The 23936-nt window shown below is 43.2% G+C and overlaps 2 protein-coding genes across 6 annotated transcripts in view; one reads left to right on the plus strand and one right to left on the minus strand.

Annotated features, from left to right (window-relative positions):
• Positions 1 to 224: 224 nt before the first annotated feature.
• On the minus strand, positions 225 to 9050 carry NMI (N-myc and STAT interactor). Of its 4 annotated transcripts, none has more exons than XM_023931442.2 (11): positions 8656 to 9050; positions 8412 to 8536; positions 7402 to 7452; positions 5986 to 6063; positions 5568 to 5714; positions 4527 to 4625; positions 3847 to 4021; positions 3264 to 3370; positions 2953 to 3148; positions 2247 to 2353; positions 225 to 1084 (listed from the first exon to the last, which is right to left on the minus strand). In XM_023931442.2, exons 3-11 carry the CDS (start codon positions 7444 to 7446, stop codon positions 863 to 865), a joined length of 1176 nt encoding a protein of 391 aa, XP_023787210.2. In that variant the 5' UTR covers positions 7447 to 7452; positions 8412 to 8536; positions 8656 to 9050; the 3' UTR covers positions 225 to 862. The 4 variants fall into 4 exon arrangements, with proteins under 4 accessions (XP_023787210.2, XP_023787209.2, XP_086752129.1 ...); XM_023931441.2 differs by having other exon boundaries at positions 8663 to 9038; XM_086896003.1 differs by having other exon boundaries at positions 5841 to 6063; positions 8656 to 9038.
• TNFAIP6 (TNF alpha induced protein 6) overlaps positions 8784 to 23936 on the plus strand; it is a 28362-nt gene continuing 13209 nt past the window's right edge. The window contains exons 1-6 of one of the 2 annotated variants that reach the window (XM_086896004.1): positions 8803 to 8912; positions 10823 to 10947; positions 13877 to 13998; positions 21332 to 21447; positions 21535 to 21588; positions 22429 to 22619. In XM_086896004.1, the coding sequence (XP_086752130.1) occupies positions 22442 to 22619 (178 nt within the window). In that variant the 5' untranslated portion in view covers positions 8803 to 8912; positions 10823 to 10947; positions 13877 to 13998; ... (1 more) ...; positions 21535 to 21588; positions 22429 to 22441. Of the gene's footprint in view, positions 8913 to 10809; positions 10948 to 13876; positions 13999 to 21331; positions 21448 to 21534; positions 21589 to 22428; positions 22620 to 23936 lie in introns of both variants that reach the window. The other variant, XM_086896005.1, reaches the window with a different exon arrangement.

A 23936-nucleotide genomic window follows, 5' to 3' on the forward strand; every position in this document is an offset into this window, starting at 1 on the left:
GGCCAAACCATTTCAGCCCACAAGTGTGGCAAAAGTTCAAACTCACAAGAGGATTTGTTTTCCAAGGATGACAGCAGAAAAGACAAAACATTCCTCCTTGGAAAATGACTCTCTCCAAGCCCTCCCAGCCCCATCCTGGGATCATCAGATCCCTCAGGGCTCTTACAAAACCAGGTACAGCATCAACTCAATCCCTGTTTAAAATAACCAAAATCACAAACAAAAAAGAGGAAGAAATTTAATTGCAGAAACAAATATTAAAATCAAACAATAAAGCAGTCTATGAATAGGCAGAAGCCAAACAGCTCAAGGCAGCAAATGCCAGAGCATTTCTTAAGTGCAATTTCTTGGTTTTGCACCCCCCGTTTCCTATTTTAATTCTATCACTAATTTGATAAGGTGGCTTTTATGAAATGACAGAATTCTTTCAGATATTTGAGTCCTGGTGGTGCTCAGCAACCTCAGCAGGACTGGAGCTGTGTCAGAGCTACCTTCTGAAGCTCTGGCACGTCAAAAAAGCGGGACTGTGAGGAGGCTTAGATTGGGATTAAATATGGCTTTTGTATCCAGAATGCAAGGAATAATCCACTCATCCCACTGTGGAGTATTTTAAAATCTGCAAGGTATAAAATATGCAAAGTTTCAGAAAATCTGAGATTGTGTTTCAGGGGCTGCTGAAGGCTTGGTCTGTGCCTTTAATCTGCAGCACAGGCAGGGAGTTTTGCTGACTTCCTATGCAAAGACAGTGCCACGAGACAGATCAGAAAGGCAGGGATTGCTCTTTCACAGTAGCAATTTCAGAACATGAAAGCACAGTATCTACACAAATTCCTGTGCCTCTGAGGAACAAAACCTCAGAACTTCACGAGTCCCCTTTGATTTCCGAGGTGGCATTCCCAGTATCCTCCTCAAAACAAACATAGGCTTCTCCTCTGGAGGTGAATTTGATTTTCTCTATCTCGCCCCCACTGTTGGTTGGCTTTTGGAAGTGAATTTCTATCATGTCCTGCACACTTTCTTCATTCTCTTCCACCTCTGGGATTTCTTTCAGCAGAATGGTCTTCTTGGAAACCCTGCAGTATGCCTGGGGAGGAAAGAACAAACCAGGATTATGCATCAGCTGTGCATCCAAAGGAACTACCAGAGATGGGAATTAAATTCCTCGCTCAGGCGTGGCTGGGATCTCTGGCAAGGTGAAGACTTTAATAGTGGGAATTTCTCTGGGAAGAGCAGGAATCCTGGATTCACACTACAATGGACCGTCTGGAGGGGCTGTGGAGGAGCAGATGAGGGCACTTGGTTTGTTGGAGAGTGAGAGGAGACTAAGCCCAGTCTGGAGCTTCCTCCTGCGGGGCAGCTCCGATCTCTGCTCTCTGTGACCCAGGGAACAGCTGGAGCTGGGCCAGGGCAGGTTTAGGTTGGATTTTAGGGAAAGGATTTTTCCCCAGAGGGTGCTGAGGCTCCCCAGGGAATGATCACATTCCCAAGGCTGCCAGAGCTCCAGGAGCGTTTGGACAGCGCTGCCAGGGATGCCCAGGGTGGGATTTTGGGGTGTCTGGGCAGGGCCAGGAGCTGGATCCACGATCTTCTGGGTTCCTTCCAGCTCAGGATATTCCCTGATTCCATAATTCTGAGCCCACACCTTAAGTGGTGTGTCCTGCACTCCTTAATGCAGCCGCACTCTGGATTTGGGGATCTCTGACAGCAGCAGCCCATAAAATAAAATCCCTGCCAGGACTCGCCCCAAACCTGCAGAGAACCCTGCTGGGTGTCTGCACACTGCAGCCCATGCCTTAATTACAAGGGCCTAATTATATACACAATGCTGACCTGATCACCATCTACTCATAAAGCAGCAGACAACTGGAGGGAGAATGTGATGAGCCAGCTCTGCGTGACAGAGGCACAGTTTGGGCTGAATGAAGGAGTGAAATCAAGGAATGAATGAGCAAATGTTGCATTTGCTGGGACTCTGGGATCCTGACAGAGCTTTGTGACTTTGGAGAACTTTGTGCTCAACCTCCTTCCCAAACAGCCCAGCACAGCTATGTGGGGAGTGCTGAGATAATTCCATCAAGGAAAGACAAGCACAGCCTTTAAAAATAAATTACAGCTTCCACACATGAGCTCAGCAGCCTATTTCACACTCACACTCGCTGTTCAGTTCACACAAAAGGAGTGAAAATTCTGCCCATTCTCCCATTTCCCACTTATCTGTTCTGTCAGCCTGGAGTAGATTCTTTTACCTGAAACTTCTTCAAGTGAAAATCAAAATCTGGGGAGACAGCAAGGATGAACCACCTGCCCTCTGTACAGAAAGGGTATTTCGTATGTCCCACAAAGTTGTAGCTCACTGTAAGAGAGCAAGAAAAAAACCCCCCAGTTAATTATTTAATATAATTGAACCAATATTTTATAAACATTTCAAAGACCAGACTCATCTTTGTGGATGTAGAAACTGATGGAGGATGGAACACTTGTAGATTCTTCATGTGCATTCTGCAAAATGTTTATTTGGCACTTCCAAAAAAAAAAAACAGTAACATCATTAAATGCTCACAAAAGCTCTGAAATAAATCTAAAACAGCTGCTCTAAGTGGAAGTGGCTCCACTGATCATGGAATTCCTTCCAGTTGGGCAATAGGAATCCAACTTCACTGTCATGCAACAGGAGCTAAAATCAAACACTTTCCTGATTTTCTGTTTGCAATGTGAGTGTCTGACAATGCAGAGGAAAAAAAAACAGCTTTTTTTGAGAAGTTCTGAAAGAAAGTTCATGAACTGGGAGCAGGTTATGTTTGCTCAAAGAGGATGTAATGAAAAACTGCTTTATTTCCCCACATCTCCGAGGGATCCATGAAATCCCTGTGGGAAGAGTTTGCAACACTCAGTGGTTACCCCAGAATGGACAATTTGGCCTGAATTTGGGTAACAAAATATTCCAGACTCTACCTCCAGGTTTGAGGAATGTGATGACAGCTGTCCCAGACTCCTTGTTGTAGGTCACATTTTCTATTTCTCCTCCTCCTTCTGCCTGCTTAGTTTTGTAGAAATGCAGCTCCAGTTTGTCTCTCATCCAATCTTCAGGAATGGGAAGCTCAGGGATTTCTGAAACGTTGATCTTCTTTCCAGAGATAGTGACATGGAGCTAAAAACATCAAATTTTTGTGCATTTTGTGACTGATAAAACACTGGAGAAAAAAAAAGAGCCTACAGCATTTAAAGAACTCAGATGTTTAGAGCTGCCTATTTCAGTTGTTTACCTCAAAATGGAATCCCATGTCAAGTTGAAAAGACTCCACTGTCACATTTGCTGTTGTGTTGTCCAGGTTCACACAGTGTTTGCTCATCTCTGTCAGCCTCTGGGCAACTGAGAGAAATCATATGTGAAAATCATTGTTTAATCATTGTAAACCCCAAATTATTCCCCAGTCTCTTAAAAAAAAAAAATCTCCCTTTGCATCAGTAAAGGATAAATAAATAATAATTAGGCATCCAGATCCTAAGCATCCATGTCTATTGCCATAAAATCTCTGTGGTTTTATGTAGGCCAAATAATATACTAACAAAATATTGTATCAACTTTAATAATAATGATCAATAAATAATATTATTAAAATAATATACAATAAATACAGCAAGGGCATTATTAATTATGCATATAAAAACAGATTTTGGGTGAGAATAGTAAAACTTTTAAGCTGTCAAAAGATGCTCTTATTGTATAAAATATTAACAAAAGGTTTTTTTCCCATTCCATTCAAAATACCCTTGGGGGAAAACCACACCACTACCAGGTGAAATATGTAAGAGATGTTAATTTTATAATTAAAATACACATCCTACCTTCTTCATCTTCAAAAGTCAGCAGTGCCTGGTTCTGATTGAGTTGGAAGGGGACTTTTGTGGCTGCCCCAAAAACACAGTGGGTGTCCATATCCACATCTGCCCCATCAACCTTCATCTCTTCCAGGTGAATGAACTTCAATTTCATTTCTGCCACATTCTTTTTAATCTCTAACTTTAGAATTGACACAGGAAAAAGAAAATTTGAAAATTACCAATGCTGTGAGTATTTTTTATTCCGCTGCCTTCCGTGTAATAAATGTCTGCTTGTTTTCATTCCTCTCTGCTTGTTTTCATTCCTCTCACACTTTCAGTCCCTCTTGGGTTTATTTCCATATCCTCTGCCTGCTTCAAATTGTCTTGCCAGGGAGAAAAGGAATTCCAGCTTCATTTTATGTTTAAATAAGTAGAGGTTCAAATGCTGAACAAGTGGCCCCAACAGTTTAAGAGGGGCAAATTCAGTGGGGAGGCTCAGGTTTCCCAGAGAAGCTGTGGCTGCCTCTGGATCTCTGGAAGTGTCCAGGGCCAGCTTGGACAGGGTTTGGAGCAACCTGCAATAGTGGGAGGTGTCCCTGGGCTTTAGAGATGGGATTTAAAGTCACTTCCAACCCAAACCATTCTCTGAAAATAAAAATCTGCCTTCCTAAAAGACAAATTTCCAAATATTTCACTTCCTTTACCGGATTCTTCTGGGACTTGAATTCTTCCATGTCTTCTTTGAGCTTTTCAATCTCTTTCTTCAGCTCAATGTTTTCCTGGTTTAGCAGGTTGAGTTCCTTCTACAGGCCAAAAACAGGAAACACAAAATTAAACACTTAAATAAGGACAGAAATATATTTCAGCACAATCTGGGCAGTTTCTGCCATGCTGCTGCTCTTCCCTCTTCATGTCCTTCTCCTTCCTCCTGTCTGCTTTGTAATTCCTTCAGAACAATGAATCCTGCTTGGACATAGAGTTCTGTAATCCAGGATTTCCTGGACAGGGAATGTGAGAGGATGAGAAGGAAGCAGAGATGTTGTCAGCTCCAGCCAGCCACAATCAGCAGGTGCAAAGCCTGACAGTGATAATGACCTTTCCTGGGTATAAATCCAAACTTTTATGATTAAAGAACCAAAATCAGCTTTCAGAAAAATCTCTCTGAGTGTGTTTAAGCTATTAATTATATTTGAACAGCTTGAAGTTGTAATTCCTCATCTGCAGTTTACCAAAGCTCACTGAAAGCACCTCCTTGGCAGCCTGTGGAACCTTCTGCTGCTCCTGCACATGGAATATTGAGGGAATGAACCAAGGGGCTCTGGAACCAAGCAGTTCTAGAAGGAAATATCTTCAATCAGGGCCTGGCTCTTACCCAGCTCACTGGGCACTTAAGAAATGCTGATCCTTTGGGTGCTGTGACCTCTCATAGAACAGGGGGTTGGCAAAGCAGTGGAATCATCCCCCTGAGCTTTATCCACTTCACCCAGACCTGAAACTCATCTGTAGGGGAGAATCTTGGAAGAGGAGGATTTGTTTTGGCAGGTTTCATCCCCAAATAGATTCAGTTTATTGCACTGGTTCTTTGCCTGCCAGTGAAAAACTAAAGTGCAGCAAAAAATATGTGGAACATTCGACCAGGACAGCTTGCACACTGGTAAAGCCATGGAAACTGGGAATATTCCTCTCATTTTCCTAATCCACACCTCCTTCCCACCCCTCCAAACACCACCAAGCCTCCTCCATACCTGAAAGTCTGTAATTCTGTCCTTATGCTGTTTCTCTTGCTCCTTCAGCTCTGTCAGCTTCTTCTCTGCTTCATAATATTCTTTATTAGCAACTAACCCGGAGACAAGAAGGTCACATTTTACATTTTTAGCCTCTTTAACTCTTTCCTGGATAGCAAAAAAGAAAAATATTTTAAATTTTATTAAGATTTATTTCTGCAGGAACAAACGAAACCTTGAGTAAGGCCTTTGTATTTATTTACTTTTAACACTTTGGGTGAATATTAAACTTACAAGAGTGGGATCAACACAAAGTGTTGAAGAACAGAACAAGTTAAAGATGTTGTAAATGTGGGGGGTTTGATCTGATCTTAGAAGCATGCAGTCATCTTTATCTCCTGGCAAATTTCTATGATTCCATGTGCTTTACAGAACTTGCCTTCCACATCCTCAGCTCTTCCTTCAATTTTTCCATCTCTTCCCTGGATGTCCCAAGTGAATCAGCAGATACCATACTCTGCAGAGAGAAGAGGAACCACATTGGTTTTATCCTCTGTTGGGCAACAACTGAGACACCCCAAACAATTTAAAAAAAATCTAAAAAATTTAAAAGTTTAAACAAAAAATTTAAAAAATCATTCACTTACGTCAAATCATTGAATTATTTTAATGGCTGGACAGGACAAAAATCTACTAAATTGTAGATGGCCAGCCATTATTATTTGCTAATTATCCAACTGCTAAAACCCACAGGTTGATATTTAGGTAACTCATAAATCAAGTTGTCTCCATGTTCTCCCACACAGAACAATGCCCCTCAAACCCACAAATGTTTAATTCTGTGCTTTCTCAGCAGCTCCTCCAGGAGGAGATGTCAATAAAAAAATAAATAAAAGTGAGAATGGGATTTTGACCTTCCAAGCTTGGAGAGATTTGGGTAATTTTGGGTAATTAAAGGTGATACCAGGAAGGTGATAAAAGAACCATTTCAGAATTGAAATTCAGGACAGAAGTTCACAAGGGCAGGGAAACAACAAAGCCCAAGGAGAGGGGAAATCTCTGTTCTGTTTTGTTTCTATGGCTGCAATATTCTGCAGGAAAAAATAAAATAAAATAAAATCCAAAGAGATCTGCTGAAATATTCCCTCCCTTTTTACTCAAGATCACTTAAAGCTTGAATGGGAACCATGAAATTTAGGCACGGAAAAGGTCTAAATTAGATAATCCATGGAAAAGATCTGAATTAGATGATTTTCACAGTTCTCCTGGTAATGCTGGGTATTTCCTAAAAATCATAAAATATAAAGTATTTCTTCCAGTTTCAAATTAAGCAACAGGGTAATACCCATCTGTGTCATAATTAAAATGGGAAAAATATTCCTTCACTCCAGGGACTGACTGCAGAGAATAAAAAGGATGCATGTGCCAACAGCTGGAAGACAATAAGAAAAAGGATGTCTGTTTTTTAATAAAAAAATAATTTTACACAACAATTTCTGAAAGAAGAAAAAAAATAACCAAGAAAACACAAGAAATGCCAGAGAAAGTCCCATGAATACCACTTAAGCACTGCTGGAGCTGATTCCGAGGAAAAAGGAAATTCCCCTAAAATCCTCCATGAAGACAGATGAGCAAGAGAGGCAGGACAGAAAGTTCTAAGAGGATCTGTAATGCAGAACCTTGGGAAATGGGATTCTCCCTATGGAAACAGGAGGCAGAAATGAGCAATGTCCCAAGTATTAAAAGGTGGAAGAAGGTGAGACAAGCAGAAGCAGTGGTAGCACAAACCTTCAGTCAGGGATACAAAAGTCAAATACGGATTTTACTCCCAGGCAGCACATCAGGAAATACTTACAAAACCATTGTCTTTTAGAGATGATGGGGGGCTTGTAACATCCATGGAAACCTGAGGGAAGAAATGACAACACTGTGTGTATTGATTGGGGATTTTTGATGCAATGGAATATCAGAAATACCAGAAGCTGTGCTGAGCTGAAAGAATTTTTAAACATAAATGTTTAATTTCATAGGCAAAAGTGTCAGGTATTGGATATGTGAAGCCTCTTTCCTTCCAAGGAAATAAAAGCCAGAGAGTGATGTGAGGAATTCTGCGGGGGACAACTCAACTTTGCTCTTCTGGTAGTTCTGTTTTTACCTTTATGCTACTTTTGTGCAGTTACACACATGGGAACAGCCTGTACATTTTGTGCTTGAGAGACTGGAGAAAAAAGGGACCTCAAAGCCCCTTCCAGAGCCTGAAAGGGATCCAGGAGAGCTGGAGAGGGACTGGGGACAAGGGATGGAGGGACAGGACACAGGGAATGGCTCTTACTGGGAAAGAGGAGATTTGGGTGGGATTTTGGGAAGGAATTTCTGCTGGAAGTGTGATGAGGAGCTGGAATGGATTTCCCAGAGCAGCTGTGGCTGCCCCTGGATCCTGGAAGTGTCCAAGGCCAGGCTGGACGGGGCTTGGAGCAGCCTGGGACAGTGGAAGGTGTCCCTGCCATGGCAGGGATGGCTCTGGATGAGCTTTAGTGTCCCTTTCAACCCAAACCATTCTGGGATTCTACAAAACCTGCTTAACACAAGTGGAAACGCTTTCACACAGCAGATAATTTGAAAGCTGGAATCTGTTGCCACAACATTTTGTGGAGGGAGATAAAAAGGAATTTGGGGAAGTTCCCAGGCCAGTGACCAGGGGGAGATCCCAAGGTGAAAAGGCTCCCAAGCCAAACTGTGGCTGCCACGGCAAGGTTTGATCCTCTAAGATTTAGGCTGAATACTCCACAGGTCAGACACTCTCTGACCCTAAAATCCTAGCTGGTGCAGCCCAAATTCCCGACCCCCTCACCTCAGAATCCTCACCTTAATTCTGACCTGACACCGCCGAACCTGCTACACCCAGAGGCTTGAAACTGAGGTTATGAATCCCGGAATCACTTTCTGCTTTGGATCGAGCAACCAGAATTCAGAAACTTCTGTACAGTTTCCTGGAAAGAAAAAAAAAAAAATAAAAATAAATAAATAAAAGGGAAGTGAAAGCATTAATGATCAGTATCTTCCCTTGGTTTATCCAGACTCCTCCACGGGATCCGAGGGGCTCCCTCACCGCTCACCTCTGGACGGACACGGCCGGGGCCGGGCTGGGGACGCGACCCCCGGTTCCTCGCAAATCTCCGGAGCCCTGCCGGGGCCTCCTTTCGCTTTCGCTTCCCGGCCGCGGCGGAGGGAGGGGCCGCAGCCCGGCCGGCCCCTCACACACCCGGGAGCCGCGGGGATCCCGTCGGGGCGCCCGGCTCCTTCTCGCTGCGCCCGTGTGGTGTCAGGGAGACGGAGCAGCCCCGGCCGGCCCTCAGCCGAGCCCTGGTGAGGCTCACGGGCACAAATGTGGAGAAAACGGGGAAATCCCGGGGAGAGGCGGGGAGCGGAAGGCTGGGAAAGGGCGCTGGGGCAGCGCCCTCAGGGCGGGCGTGAGGGCGGCCATCGCCTCACGGCGGAGCCGCTGCTCGCCCGGCCCGGCCGGGCTCGTCTGTGAAATCGAGTGACACAAATTTAGCGGACTCTGCTGAATTAGTTTGCATAGTTATTTATATTTATTTTATAATTCTCTGGGATTACGTGTTGTATTACAAGAAATACGGTTTCCTTCTCTGGACAGAAGGAGCCCTTGCAGATAGAGATGCCACATTCCAAGGAATTAATGTATAGAAGAATTCTGGAGAACCGAGTATCAGTTTGTCACTGAAATGTGGCCTCTAAAGAGGTTTCTGGGGAAAATAAACCCTTTTTTGATTTCAGTGGTTATGATTTTGAGGACGAGAAAGCCGTGGGTTCTTATCCAAGGGAGGGTAAAATGCTGGAGGGACAGGACCCAGGGAATGTCTCCCAGTGCCAGAGGGCAGGGATGGATGGGATACTGGGAATTGGGAATTCCTGGCTGGGCTGGAATTCCCAGAGCAGCTGTGGCTGCCCCTGGATCCCTGGAAGTGCCCAAGGCCAGGCTGGATGAGGTTTGAAGCAGCCTGGGATGGTGGGAGGTGTCCCTGCCATGGCAGGGGGTGGAACGGGATCTTTAAATCCCTTCCAATCCAAACCATTCAATAATTCCACATAGATAACTAAAGGAAAGAATCCATATCCTAGACTAAGAAGAAAAATGAAGTACATTACTTTGAGGTTTCCTGTCCAACTAAGCTGATGGATCTTTTAGTGTTCACCTCGAAATTGCAAACAGACTTGTACTCATTGGCCGAAGGATTTTGTACGGGTTGCAGTCGAATAGCGCTGACTGTTCAATAAATTAATCCTCAAAAATTCAAAATATGCCAAATAGCTGGGGAAAGTGTAAACGCTGACTTTGTCACTTAGCAGATGTGGACTCCATTTCTGGAGAAAGAGCAAATGAAGCTGGATAACAACGAAGCTCTGTGGTGAAATTGGTTGGGCTCTGTGAGCACGCTCGAGGAGTGCTGTGCTGGAGCAGCCAGGTTAAGGGTTTCAGAATTTTTGTTTTCACTGGCTCCAAAAGGGAATCTTGGATTGCCCCCTGCTTGGATAGTGATCACCTCATGCCACTGAATTCACTGGGAGTTTTACCCACAGCGTGATTGCTATGGTGGCTTCGAAAGTCCTTATCTGTTTTTCTAGATAAGTGGGTGAAACTCTGACCCTGTGTTTGAGGGTTTATTATTGTTTTTATTATTATTTTCTGCCTTGACAATGGCTAACAATGTTTACTATTGCTTTATAAACACAAAGTCGGTTACTAATGAGTAAAAGGGAGAGGTTTGCTGGAGTAGCCAGGGAGGAGGAGGTGGTTCTGTTATGACCTAAGTCCCACAGATTTTCAGATTCAAATGTCAGAGTGGTGGGCTGCTCTCCAGTGACCGTGGTCATGTTGGGATCTGAAGGAGCTTTATTTCCCTGAGCTCCAGGGAACAAGCAACGTCAGTCTGGTTACACGGCCAGCTTTGGGATTTGAGCTGAACAATGTGTTTGTGCTTGTTTGGTAGAGGGAATTTATTGGAGATGCTGACCTGGGCCAAGTTCCTTAAGTGAAATGGGGTTGACTTGGAGTTGATGTCTTAGTGGATTTCTGGGTGTTGTGGATTTATGGTGTTAGCCACATGTGAAGCAGAGTAAAGGGAAAAGCGCGGATTTCGTAACTCTGAGGAGTTGAGCTAAAGAGGAAAATTGAGGATTAAAATGTAGCATGGATTACAAGAAGCTTTACGACTCTCTGAGCTGCCTGCATTAATTCCAGACTTGCTCTTCAGGAGCCTGAAAAACTCTGGACGAGCTCAGGAAGCTGAACTGGAAACTTGAAAAGAAAATCATGATTAGGACTCATCTACAGCAAGAAATATTGTGATTAAGCTGGAGGAAGTTTCACAGCCATAAGGTACATTTTGTTGGTAAACAAAACCGTTTGACCATAGCTCAGTTAAGAATCTTGTGGCATTACCTTCAGAGGGAGAAAATTTGGGTTCTTTTAAAGTTACATCAGATTCAAAGAGGGAAGTGAGTGGAAATTAGATGTCTGGGAATTAGTGGTGTCTTCCCTGCTCATCTCCAGGATTTCCAGAGTGTGGAAAATGGGCTGTGTTTTTGTAGTTTATTAGTATCTGGGAAAAAGGAAATCAATTTCCAGGTTCTTCTTTAAGGACCTGTGTGTTATCACACAAGCAGGACACAATCATGGTCACAACCACCTCCCATCCTCAGGAATTAAATTACTAAATTACTGAGAAAAAAACCCCTACAGACCTCAGGCAAAAAAAGAAATCTTTCCGTCCTTGGTGCCATGCCACTGTTGAGGAGTGGATTGGGATCTTACATTTATTGTGTTCTCAGCATTTGTAGGTGATAACTTGGCCTTCAAAAAGCAGCATTAAAATCCATCTGGGTAAGAGGTCTGGATCTCACTGCTGAGGCACCTAAATCTGGAGTTATCAGATGTCAACGAGACTCCAAGAACATGTGCATTCCTCAAGAAGTTTCCTGTCCTTCAATTCCCTCTTTCTCCTGAGTATTCATGCAGTCCAGTCTGGGAAATGAACCCAGAACAAAGCTGGCTTTATCTGGCTCGTTTCTCCACCCCAGCTCATCCTGGGCCATCCCAGGGGGGTGATGTGCGGCAGGGTCAGCTCAGGGAGGGTGAAGGATAACTTAGCTCAGGGTGATGGGGCTTCAGTCTCCTCTGGTGAGGGACAGGGGATCCCAGCACAGGTTCCACCTTGTGTTTCAAGGGGCCAGTGTTGTAGGCAGCACAAACGCTTTTTTCAACTCTTTTTTTCCCAGCAAGGCAAAGGAGGAAAATAGACCTGACAAGGAGCAGCCAACACCCTGAGTTTAGGTGTCACATACCTGCCTCACATAAATGTACAATTTCCCTCCCAACACAGGCAGAAGGATGAAATGAACACTCAATACCAATCTCCATCCTTCCCAGGAAGGATTCTGAAACGTGTCCCGCAGGAGTTGGGCATGTTCCAGCTTCCCTGGGCTGTGTTTCCTGGGAAGCAGCGCTATGAGGCAATGCCCTGGGTAGGAATTCATCCCAGCACGGCTGCTGAAAGCAAACAGTGCAGAAGGAATCATCTGAGATGCACATTGTCAGGCCTGAATCCCATTCTTTGGAAAATCTCTTCATGGTAATGAAATAACAAAACTAAACTCATTGCAAATGGCACTCTTGGTGTTGCAGGGAGGATGAGTGGTTTGTTGAGGCAGAATAAATTCCAAGTGCAGCCCATTTTGTGCTGAGAAGATGTAAATGAGAGGGCAGGGAAAGCAGGAGAGCAGGTGTGCAGATGTGCCCGACAAAAGTATTTTTCTGTGGGACACAGGGAATGACTTGACACTGCCAGGGGGCAGGGATGGATGGGATATTGGGAAGGAATTCCTGACTGGGAAGGTGGGGACAGGGTGTCCAGAGAAGCTGTGGCTGTCCCTGGATCCCTGGAAGTGTCCAAGGCCAGGCTGGACAGGGCTTGGAGCGCCCTGGGATGGTGGAAATGTCCCTGCCCATGGTCCTTAATGTCCCTGCCCAACACAAACCACTCTGGAATTCCATGATCCCATTAAAAAAAACAAACACCTTTCCTGTTTCTTTCCAAACTTTGTAGTCAGCAGGATTTCTGAAAGAATATAACTTTGATTGTAAACTACCAATATAATCTTTCAGGTAATATTTAAGTAATTAAAAAATAATATCTAAAATAAATTTTGGCAATATTTAAATACATGCCTCAGTCTCTAGAAATGATTTTTTGAGAGCAATTGTGACGTTTCTCCCCCTTTATTTTTTTATTCCCCAAATTATTTTACACAACCCATTCTTCTTGAAAGAAGCACTGAGTGTCAAGCAGAGAGAAAGTCTTATATAGAAAGCCATGGTACAGCTGAGATGAATTAAAAGTGAATATGTGCAAGTCAAAACATGGGAATTGTTTATGTAGATATTTCTAGGAAGAAGATCCCAGTGTTCTAGAGCCTTGGCCTTGATGCATTCCCAGAAAAACTCATGAGTGGTGAGGAAAGGTCATTTCTGAGAAGCTGTTAATGAGCACTGAGTGTGCTGGGCTTGGTTCATGAGCACTCCTGGTTTGGCTCATCCCACTCCCCAATCCTGACAAGCCCTGGGCTCTCGTCTGACATTCCAGACCTCATCTCCCACTTTCCCGGCCCTGACTGGGAGCAGTGGCAGTGAGAGCCGATGGGAAGCTCCCGTCTTCAGGGAATGTCCTGAGCTTCTCCTTCCAGCCCGAGCCAGGGGTTTGGCAGAGGGGAGATGGGAATGCCCAGCACTGCCTGGAGAGGATTCCCCATCCTTTGTTTCATTCCCAGGTTGTGCTGGGAGGCCCAGGGGAAGCCAAGGATTGATCGAGGAGTGATTCCTTTGCTCCTGTGGGAATCCCACTTCCTTCTTCATGGAGACACCTCTGCAGACAGGCCCTGCAGGGGAATACAGGAGATTTCCCTTTGCATTTTTCCTTTATTATTCCTTTCCATTTCTCTTTTTTCTTCTCCTTTTCCTTTTTCTCTTCATTTTTCTTTTTCCTTTACCTTTCCCTTTTCCCCTTTTTATTTTCCTTTCCCTTTTTCCTTCCCCTTTTCCTTTCCCTTTTTCCTTCTCCTTTCCGTTTCCCTTCTTCCCTTTCCCTTTTAATTTTTTTTCCATTTTTTCCAAAATAACCCAGGCTTTAATTGTTTTGGATGTACTTATATTTCAATTTCTGCCTTCACTCTTGTACATAAAGAACCAACAACTCTCAGCCCAGCTCATTTCCAAGTGTTACCAACTCCTAAAAACGGTTTCATTTTTACAGGATTTCTTTAAACTCTGTTTTTTATGACACTGATTCTGGCTGAAGATACTTTCCTGTGTCCAGCTCTAAAAGAAGTGGCTCCTAATCCTGAATTTTCTGGTTTAGATCTGACAAGTCTCACGGTAATTCAACATTAAATATCTACTCTGATATTATTCACAGTCTTAAAATTCACTGAATGAATTTGTGGTTCTATTATTTCACCAGACAAAACTGAGTTTTTTTTAAAAAGTTGGGTAAAAAGCAGTTATGGAAAGAAAGAAAATATATTGAAATATATTGAATTCCTCAGGAATTACCTTTCCCAGGATGAGTGTGCTGGCAGGAGGAGTCCTGCATCAAAGCCTCGGATATTCCACAGACAGTAAATCTTGGTAAATTTGTATCACCAACTTTTGGGGAAAAAGATGATTCATTCCACTTTCATCACCCTGCTCTAAATTTGGGATATTGATTTATTTAATGGGATGCAGCTGCTGCTATTCAGGGAGGAGAGAGAACAGAATTTCTGGGGTGACACTGCCAGCTTGAGAGCTTTGCAAATCTGCTCGAGTTGGGCTGGGATTCCTGGAAAAGACCTGGATCTGGTCTGCAAACCACTGGATATCAAACTCCACACTTGTTCCACCAGGATGGCAACATGAACATGAAAAAAAATAGGAAAAAATGTAGGAAAACTGTAATAAAACAGAAGGAAACAGAAATTAACCTAATTTTCATTAGGGTAGTCCATTGTGGCAATGATATCAAGGAAAGCTTTGCTTATCAGTTTTTCTAAGGCTGAATTTGAATATTTTGAAGCCATGGAATCATAGAAAAACTTGAGTTGGAAGGGACCTTAAAGCTCCTCTTGTTCCAAGATACTGAATTCAGGCTGAAGTTCCATCCTGCTCCTGGCCCAGATGCAAACCCCAGTTTGTCACTTGAAATCAGCCACATTGGGTTTGTGGCAGTGCAAAGTTGGCCTAAAATTGTAAATTCATGGATATCCATCTTTAAATGCAGTAATTCATACCCACAGGGCACTTTGGTGGTGCTGTTTAAAAACTCCTCATATTGAGAAAAAGAATATTTTTCACTTATTTTGTGAGACCTGCAAGAATTCTTGTTTTACCTTTTCAGCTTCAAGTGGTAAGAACTATAATTTTCCATTTATTAGCCCACTGATATTTCTTTCCACACTGCCTGGAGTGGTGTTTAATAATATTTACTCTTGGGCAAGATAATTATCAGGGGAATATTAATCGATTCTATTGTAAACAACAGGGAATTTGTGTTTTCCATTCACAAGCTGTCGAAATCTCAGAATGAGTGGGAATGTTTAAGAGCAATTATCTGGGTTATTTTGATCCATTTTTGACACTTTGGATGTGGTGTTGATTTAAAAGAACTCGATGTATTTGTACAAGGGAATTAATCTGGCTGAAGGGGATTGGTTTGCCTTTGGAATTGGTATTTAGGAGTGAAGTGTTCTAATGGCTCTCAGGCTGGTGGATTAAGAGAAGCACAGGCAGAGCATGAAAAGTAAAGACAAATTAATATTATAAAAATAAAATGTGATCAGTCACAACCTGCCAAGTGTGTGAACAAAGCAAAGGGGAATTTTAATAAATGTGTGAAGAGGAGGTTGAGGCCACAGTAGTGTAAAAATGAATTTAATGGAGTGATGTTACCATGGGATAGGATATTCAATTTTATTTCATAATCAGAAAGAAAAGAGAGAAAATAGATTTTTAAAAAGAAGTAAAGGAAGGAGAATTGAAACTCCATAAAAAACCCACACCCACCAGGATAATCTGGGAAGGAGACAATGGCTCATGGGCACAGGAAATAAAGACACATCTGAACCACAGGATGGTTGGAAGAGGAAAGTGTGAGTTTTAAAGCAAATCATTTATTCAGTATTTACAGCAGGCTGAAAAGCTGGGATTGCCTCCTTTGGAAGCCCAGACCTCCAGCAGCTCATTCCTAAGGGAAGATGCTGATTTGGACCACCTAGAGGAGAAATTCCAAGCATTACTTCAGAAGAAGATGAAATAATCCATACTTTATAAACCCATTTCCAGCCAAATTGTGCAAGCAGGAATTTCCAGGATTAGGAGGCTATGCCAGGAGCATGAGCTGGCACCACGCTGGACGCTGCAATCATGGAGTTCCAGGAGTGAGAGACAGCGGCTGGCTTCTGATCCCACAGGATGGGAACTGTGCCCACTCACACAAGGAAATCCACAGCCCAGCCCTGCACAGAAGTTAGGAAATGGGAGACAGAGATCTCACACATCACACTAAAATAAATAAATTAAGAGTACCAGAAGAAAAGCTGATAAAATCTTGAGTCATTAGGAAAAGACAGAAAGTTCATTTCCTCAGCAGCTGGAGCAGACAGCGGGAGGGAGGAGAGAAAATCCAGGGGCAGGGGGTAGGAAATGAGTGTTGCAGACATGAGGGGACATTTTAGGCAATACTGGTGAGACTAATCCCAGTGTGTTATCCCCAAATCCATCTCGCTGGGATTCAGGGGGAATTTAGCCTCAAACTGCAGACACATCAATGTGTGAGCTCGGTTTTATGGAGCTGGAGGTTCTGCCCTTGAGCTGACCTTGGACAAGGACAGGTTCCACCAGCACCTCCAGATCAGTCTCCAGGGTGACAAGATAATATCTGGAATAACGGAATCCCTGATTCAACTACAAACTTTGGAATACAAAATGAGGAGTGAAGGGTGATGGCCTTGCTGGGAGACCAGGACATGGCACAGGGAGGGGTTTGTCCGAAACTGTGAATATTCCTTTTAAATAAGAGTTGCAGACATGAAGGGATATCTTCAGCAATTCCTGCTGAGACTAATCCCAGTGTGTTCTCACCAAATCCATCTCGCTGGGATTCAGGAGGAATTTATCCTGACACTGCAGAGCAGATGAATTTGGTGCTTGGTTTTCATGAAGCCAGAGGTGCTTGCCTGACCAAAGACAGATTCCACCAGCACCATATCAGTGTCCAGGGTGATAAGGTCATATCTGGATTATCCCTGTGGAGAATCCCTGCATCCAACTACACCCCTTGGAACACCACCCAAAACAAGGAGTGAAGGAATCTGGTGATGATCTCCTGGAGCACCAGCCCAGGACACGGCACAGGGAGCGGTTTGTCCTAATAATCATCGTTTTCCAGACCTAGGTGACTGGAATTGTCACCTGGATTGTCCAGCTGGGATTGGTAGTGTGGGTGGACACCTTGTCCCATGGGGAGCACAGGAAGAGGACAGCAGGTTTTAGCCTGGCTTTTGTGGAAGGAGCTGCTGGCAGGGCTGGAATTCTGCGTCCCAAGGCGTTGGAAGGCGTTAGGCTCAAGGAATCCCAAGGAAAAAGTGGAAGAGAGAGCCTGAACAGGCAGCTCCTGGAGATTCAGGGATTTTCCCTTTTCCCTGCACTCCAGATTCTTTCTGTGTTTTCCACAGCTGTGTTTTCATGCTTGGACTCCATGATCCTAAAGGTCTCTTCCAACCTTGGTGATTCTGGATTGCTCTGGAAAAAACACCCAAGGAGTTCCAGCTTTTCCAAAGTGCAGAGTTTAAGGAAGAATGATGGAGTGCTGGGCTATCCAATGCTATCCTGGGGCTAATAAATTCCTTTTTTAATCCACCTACCAGGACTATCAATCATAAACAGCACATCAAGAACATGGAGAAGGATGATGACTAGAAAGACCAATTTTTCCAATGGATCTCTCTAAATTTTCTCAGTTATCATTCCCAAAAATGTCATTTTCTCAATTTCTCATTCCCAAACTCATGGCAATATTTTGCTTCTCAAAACTCCCAACCTGCCTATGCCCAGCTTAGGGGATGAGAGGAATTGTTATTATTCCTTTCTCAGAAGTAATTATTCCTTGCGGTTGATTTATACCTTTGGAGGGCATAAAAAATTATCTCTATTATTTCACACACTGGGGGATTTCTTAGAATTCCCCATTTTTAAAGCTTGGGAGATTAAAGGAATATTTATTCCCCCAAACTGCTTGAACAGAGAGTCTTTTTCCCAAAAAGTCTCCACGAGCTTGAATGGTCACCAGTGATTCAACTCCAACCTTCCTTTCACCACTGTGAAAACAATTCATATAAAATACTTTAAAAATTCCTGTAAGGTAAATCCCAGATGTTTCACGTACCTCTGCAAGGCAGTAATATTTTTATTTTTATATATGTATAAACATAATATATGTTATATAAATACATATTACATTAGGCCTGCCAAGTTCCCTTGGATGCTTTCATTTTGGATGCATTTTCCTGCTTAAGGCATCTTCTTGTCAAAGTCATTTTAAGTGAAAGAAGTGTTTTAAAAACCTGACTTATTTCTAAAGGACATTTCTCCAGCAGCAAATAAATATCTATAATACTATATTTTTATAAATAGATGATGTGTAAAGAAATGAATGGTGTATAATACATACTATGAGAGGACATAATTTTAAAATCTCTGATTATTTGGTGTCTATTTAATACACAAAGAACAAATCTCACATGTTCTACCTGTGCTCTTAAATTCTGCACATCTGACCCTTTGCATACATTAATTTTGCACTTGAACATTCATATTTTCATAACCCCCCCCCAAATTGTTGTAGTTGGCTTTGTCCTGGCTGAAGCTGCAAGTTGTTTTTAATTTGCAAAGTTTCTTGGCAATCCTTGGAGCCTGTTTGTCTTGGCATCCCCCTACCCCATTACCTATTCCTCAGTACCACAGGCTGAAAACTCTGTTTACAACATTTTGTGCTTTTTGACTGGATTTCCACAGTTTTAAAACATGGAAGGACATCCCTGAGACACTCGTTAATTTTATATCTATTTTATATCTATGTAATATACACATTTCAAATGTTGATGGGTTCAACTCTTATTCTTGAGAGCAGCTGTCACTATAGGACTTCAGATATCTGCCCTTGGCAAACATTCAGGTTTTTTATGAGTGAATCCATTCTTCTCTGCTCACATCTGCTCTTAATAATCCCAAATGTTTGGGGTTTGTTCGGCTTTCACATGAAGGTTTTTGTTTGCTTTCCCTAAACCAAAGCGCCGCTACGCACAATGCTCGATTCTTGTCTCTCGTTGACGTCGCTGATAAAAACGGGAATCAAGGAGAATCAGACTACAAGACAAAGGAGAGAAGGTTTAAAAATATTTAGTTCCAAGAGAAAAAAATCTTCCCTGAAAGATTAAGTTAACCCTGGGACAATAAATGGTAACATCGTTGGCCAAGAAGTTCTCACGTTATCAAATTCTTCTAAAATTGCATCATCTGAAGCCTATAAGGAACAGAAAAAGTTGGGAAATGTCATTAAAATTTCTCCTGTCTTTCCTTAAGTACAACAAATGTGTGAAAAATTTAGAAATCTAAACAACAAGATATCCATAAATATCCATACAACAAGACTTTTCCAACAAGAAATCCATAAAAAGTGATTTTTCTCGTTAGTCTAAACCGTAAGTGTAAATATTTCACCAATTCTTTCCCCAAAACCACCATTTCTGCGTCACTTTTAGCTTTCACTGGAGCACAAGGCATCCAAGCTAATTACAAGATGTTCTGATGAAGGAAGGGTTGAGTATCCAGCAGGAATAACTCATATAATGATAATTATTTCTGCCATTTGGTTGGGATCTGAGGGTTCCTAAACTCTCCATGGAGGTCCTGGGACCACCCTTCAACTTGTACCTTGTACCTCAGTCTATGGAAAAAAAGTTCAAAATAAAATCAGATTGGTTTAAAATGGGATAAAGATAAGATCGGTGGAAACGGCCTCTTTTTAAAGAACATCAAGTCCAAATTCCTCCTCAAATATCCAGAATAAATCAGGTGTTCTTCTTGTTTGGCTGTTCTAAAACTTAACTTCTAGTTTGGAATTATCTTTGGCTTTTCAGCCTAAATTTAACTCAGGATGGGGATGATTTTATTGTCAGGCTTTTTCCTCTCTTTATGTTAAATAGCTCCTCCTCCATTCCTAGGTTCCCCCCAGTGTAAATTCAAAAAGTAAATTCAATTCACAGCAGCTATTTTTAGGTTGTTTTTTTTTTTCTCATAAGAAAAAACCTTAATTCTCCCACTCCCTCTTCCCCTGAACTCCTTTTCCTACACTTCCCTCCAAGTAATTTTTTCTCAATAAGATTACAGTTTCTCAAAAAAACCAAAATTCCCAATGAAAAGCTTTTCCCTGCATTCCTTTCATTTCAATCCATTATTTTTGGGATTGTTCTTGGGCTCATTCTCAAAGCCATAAACGATGTAATTGTTATATATTCTATACCACAAATAATAAGATATGACTACAAAATCTAAAAGCTAAACTTTGTCTATAAATATTCTCCCTGTGTATATAAATGGAAGAAGAAAGAAAAGTTTGGGTGTTTGATATTTAAATTAATGCAAAGAGATTCATGACCCACATACACACATTTTTAAAAAATTCCTTCCTCCTCAGTGGTTCATTCATTAAGTTCCTGTGTGGTTTTTTTCCCTTTTATCACTGTGGGTGTCACACCAGTTTGGGAATCACCAAATTTAGAGTTTACTTTGAGTGCTCATAAAACCCAGAGAAAAACTTTCAAACTATTTCTTAACGAGGAAAGAGTTAAGGAAGAAATTAAGGAAAGAGTTAATAAAAACTTATTATCCCCCCTCCAATTTATATAAGATTTGTCTGGGATATATTTAAATGTGGGAAACTTGGAAGAGAGCTGAAGAATATCAGCTGGGTGCTGTGTCCAGCTGTGGAATGTCTTCCTGGTGGTGAGAGCTTCTGCTGGGGTTTGCAGGTAGAAAATTTCCTTTGCAGCTCCCTGGAGTTGGGACCAAAATGCTCATCGTTCACTATCAAACCTGTGCTGAGCCCTGCAGGGATTTTCTTGGAGTCCCAGGATCATCGAGGCTGGAAAATCCCTCCAGGATCATCCAAGCTGTGCCCACCTTGTCCCCAGCCCAGAGCACTGAGTGCCACCTCCAGGTGTTGCCTTTTTCCCAGCCTGGAAATGAAACTCGGGATAATTTGAGGAAGGAGCTAATAGAAAAGTGGATCTTTATTTAAAGACCTTTGTTCTGGAAGGATATCCACAAAAAGACATTTTGTACATTTTCATAGGTTTTGGGAAATTAGCATAATTGATAAAAAGCACCCATTAGTCCATCAAGGGAATCAACTTCACCTCTGACTGTAACAAATCTCTCAGCAACTCCGTGACAGGAGGTTGGCAACAAGGGACAGGACAAGGGAACAGTCTCAGGGGGGACAGCAGCAGGAATTTCCCCATGGAAAGGGAGGTTTGCAGTGCCCATCCCTGGAGGTGTCCAGGGAATTCCTGGAGGTGGCACTCAGGGCTCTGGGTGGGGACACGGTGGGGACAGCTGGGGCTCCATGGGCTGGAATGACTTTTCCAACCTCAGTAATTCTGGGATTCCGTAGAGCAGAAAACAAGTACGGCCAAAGCACCAACCCTGACCGTTCAGCATCCACCACTCGAGGGCTGGAGTGATGAAGAACCTTCCTCAGTGGTACAAGTCATCTGTGCCAAAACATCTGTGAGTAGGCACAGACACCTCCACCCTTCCCTTTCCATCGATCTCATTCCTTGGGTTGCATGCTCATGAGCACATTTCTGTCCACAGCTCCTGACTCACAAGTTATCAGAACTGGAGGGCAGAGTTTTCCAAGGACTGCTGGTGAGTGTGGAGCCCCAGACCATTTTTCCATCCCCTCATCTTTCCCCCTTTCTCCTCTCCCACTCATCCACGAGGAGCAGCTGCAGGATTCACTTGCAGCCAGAAGGGAAGACAGGCAGACAGCTGTCATGCTGTGAACCAGACCTTAAACTGTGCTTTGGAGGGGAACTTTTGAGCTTGGTTTCCCACTTGCAGAACAAAGAGCAGCTGCTTTTGACACTTGCAGCTTTGTGCTGATGCTGGAGTTTGATTTGCAATTACAGATCCCACGTAGGGAAACTGGATTCAAACAACCAGTGCAAAACATTCTCTCCAGACTTCTTTCCATTGATCTTTTCACTGGGAAAATAAACCCGCTGGGAAAATGAATCCATGATGAAAATAAACCCAAATTCTCTATAAAATGACAGAATGCTTAAATGAGGGTGAGAAGGAGTGTGTGGGATCTCTTGGAGGAGGGAATGTTTAAATGAGGGTGAGAAGGGGTGTGTGGGATCTCTTGGAGGAGGGAATGTTTAAATGAGGGTGAGAAGGAGTGTGTGGGATCTCTTGGATGCTGTAAATGGTGTGACTGGAAACACTCACAGCAGATAGGCTGGCTCCTGGTTTTATTGTACGGAATCTGAAGGCAGCGAGCGCTGAGGAGGGAGCAGAGCTTGGCTCTGTGTCCGTGTGTGCTACAGCAGCGAGGGATGGGATGGAATTTTGGCCAGGCTGGGAATGAGCAGAGCCAGCCGTGAGTCACATGGGCCGCTGCAGACACCACAGCAGTTGGGTAAGAAGTGCAGCAGCACAATTGGAGCAGCCCCGCTGACCTCACAGCTGAGCACTCTATTTAAGATCTGGCTCCCAGATGTTGCGGGAGGATCGAGGCAGCTGCAGAGCCAGCCTGGAGTGGGAGAGCCGGGAATATTCCCAGCCCCTCGCTGCCCCGGAGATGATTGCGCTGCTCTTCTTCTCTGCCCTGCTGTGGGACGAGGCTGGAGCCTGGGGCTTCAAGGATGGAGTGCTGCACAACTCCATCTGGTTAGGTAAGAAATCTCTTCCTTATCACCAATGGTTTGCTGCAGGGGAAGGATGAGCTCCCAGCACCGCAGAGCGGAGCTGTGTGTTGGTATCGACCAAATTCTGCGCTGAAATTTATTGAAATCGCTTTACCTGAGTAGTGACTGTCCCTTTTTACAAGCTTCCTATTTGTGCAGTTTCACTGAGCTGCAGGGAAAGGTAATTATAGAACATTTCATCTGAATGTCTTTTCCTGCAGCAGGAGGTAAAGTGAAAACTGCGTTCATCAAATAACAGTGGCTTTGTTTTGAGGGAAAACGAGCCTGGAAAGAAACATTTGCCAAAGGAATGAATTACTTTCTGCATGAGCATACTTCCCATGCCTGGGGTCCTGCATGTGGAACTAAATGATCTGGAAATAATAGTGATAACATTTCCTGGCTTTCTGGAAAAGTGCAGAAATGGGGATGTTTGGGCCATTGGCTTGTTCACATCATTTAGCAGCACGGAGAAGATTTCAAATGGGCAAGACAAAAATGCTGTGGGAATTGGTTCTTGTACCTCAAGTGGGTTTCAAGAGCTCTGAGAGTTCTTTTATAGCTCGTTATAATTATCCAATGCAACAGAGAACTGACTCAGGGTAGAGCCTCATCGAGGATGCCAAAATCAAGGCACGCACGGAGTGCTCTGCTTTCCAAATACTTACAAATCCTTTATCCCCCGTAGAATGCCGTGTATTTCCCTGAGGATTTTCAGGAATCCCTGGAGCTGCCTGTGCTCAGGTGTCTCATGAGCCACCACGTGGCTCCAGCCCCTCTCAGAGGAGCCTGCAAAGCACCAGGAACACAAACGAGGCACCGAAATTAACTTTTCCATTTGGCTGCACATTTTTAATGACTTCTCCTTCCCCCCCAAACCTCGGGCCGTGCCTGTTGTGCCTCACAATTCCTGAGGGTGCTCAGGTGGGGAGAGCCCCAAGAAGGAGGCTCCAGGCTCCACCTCAGCCGTTCAAAAATTTGGGATAACAGCGATCATTTGAGCAATTTCATGAACTGAAGTCAAATGGAAGAAAAATCTTTTCAATGCTTTAAAATGGAACAACTGTGTGCTAATTGGAATGCATCATAAAATTCTGTTTGGCTACACCTCTAAGCATTTACCAGGAGAGTAAATAAACCAGGGGGTAAAAAACCTGATGGCTTTCTCTAAATAAACAAACCAAAATAGAAGTGCACCATCTTGTGCAAGTACAGCAGTAACATTATTGAAATGAACCTCAGAGTGCAGTTAATTGAATTACCAATGGAATTCAGTCACTCTGTATATAAATGAAGATAAAACTG

Source organism: Cyanistes caeruleus, chromosome 7, assembly GCF_971803275.1.
Source record: "Cyanistes caeruleus chromosome 7, bCyaCae1.hap1.1, whole genome shotgun sequence".
NCBI lineage: Eukaryota > Metazoa > Chordata > Aves > Passeriformes > Paridae > Cyanistes > Cyanistes caeruleus.

Coding starts and splice junctions, on each gene's coding strand:
- NMI (XM_023931442.2), bottom strand. CDS start 7,446: ATGGATGTTACAAGCCCCCCATCATCTCTAAAAGACAATGGTTTT. Junction 4,022..4,526: donor TCAAGTCCCAGAAGAATCCG/GTAAAGGAAGTG, acceptor TCAATTCTAAAG/TTAGAGATTAAAAAGAATGT. Junction 3,371..3,846: donor GACTTTTGAAGATGAAGAAG/GTAGGATGTGTA, acceptor GATTTCTCTCAG/TTGCCCAGAGGCTGACAGAG.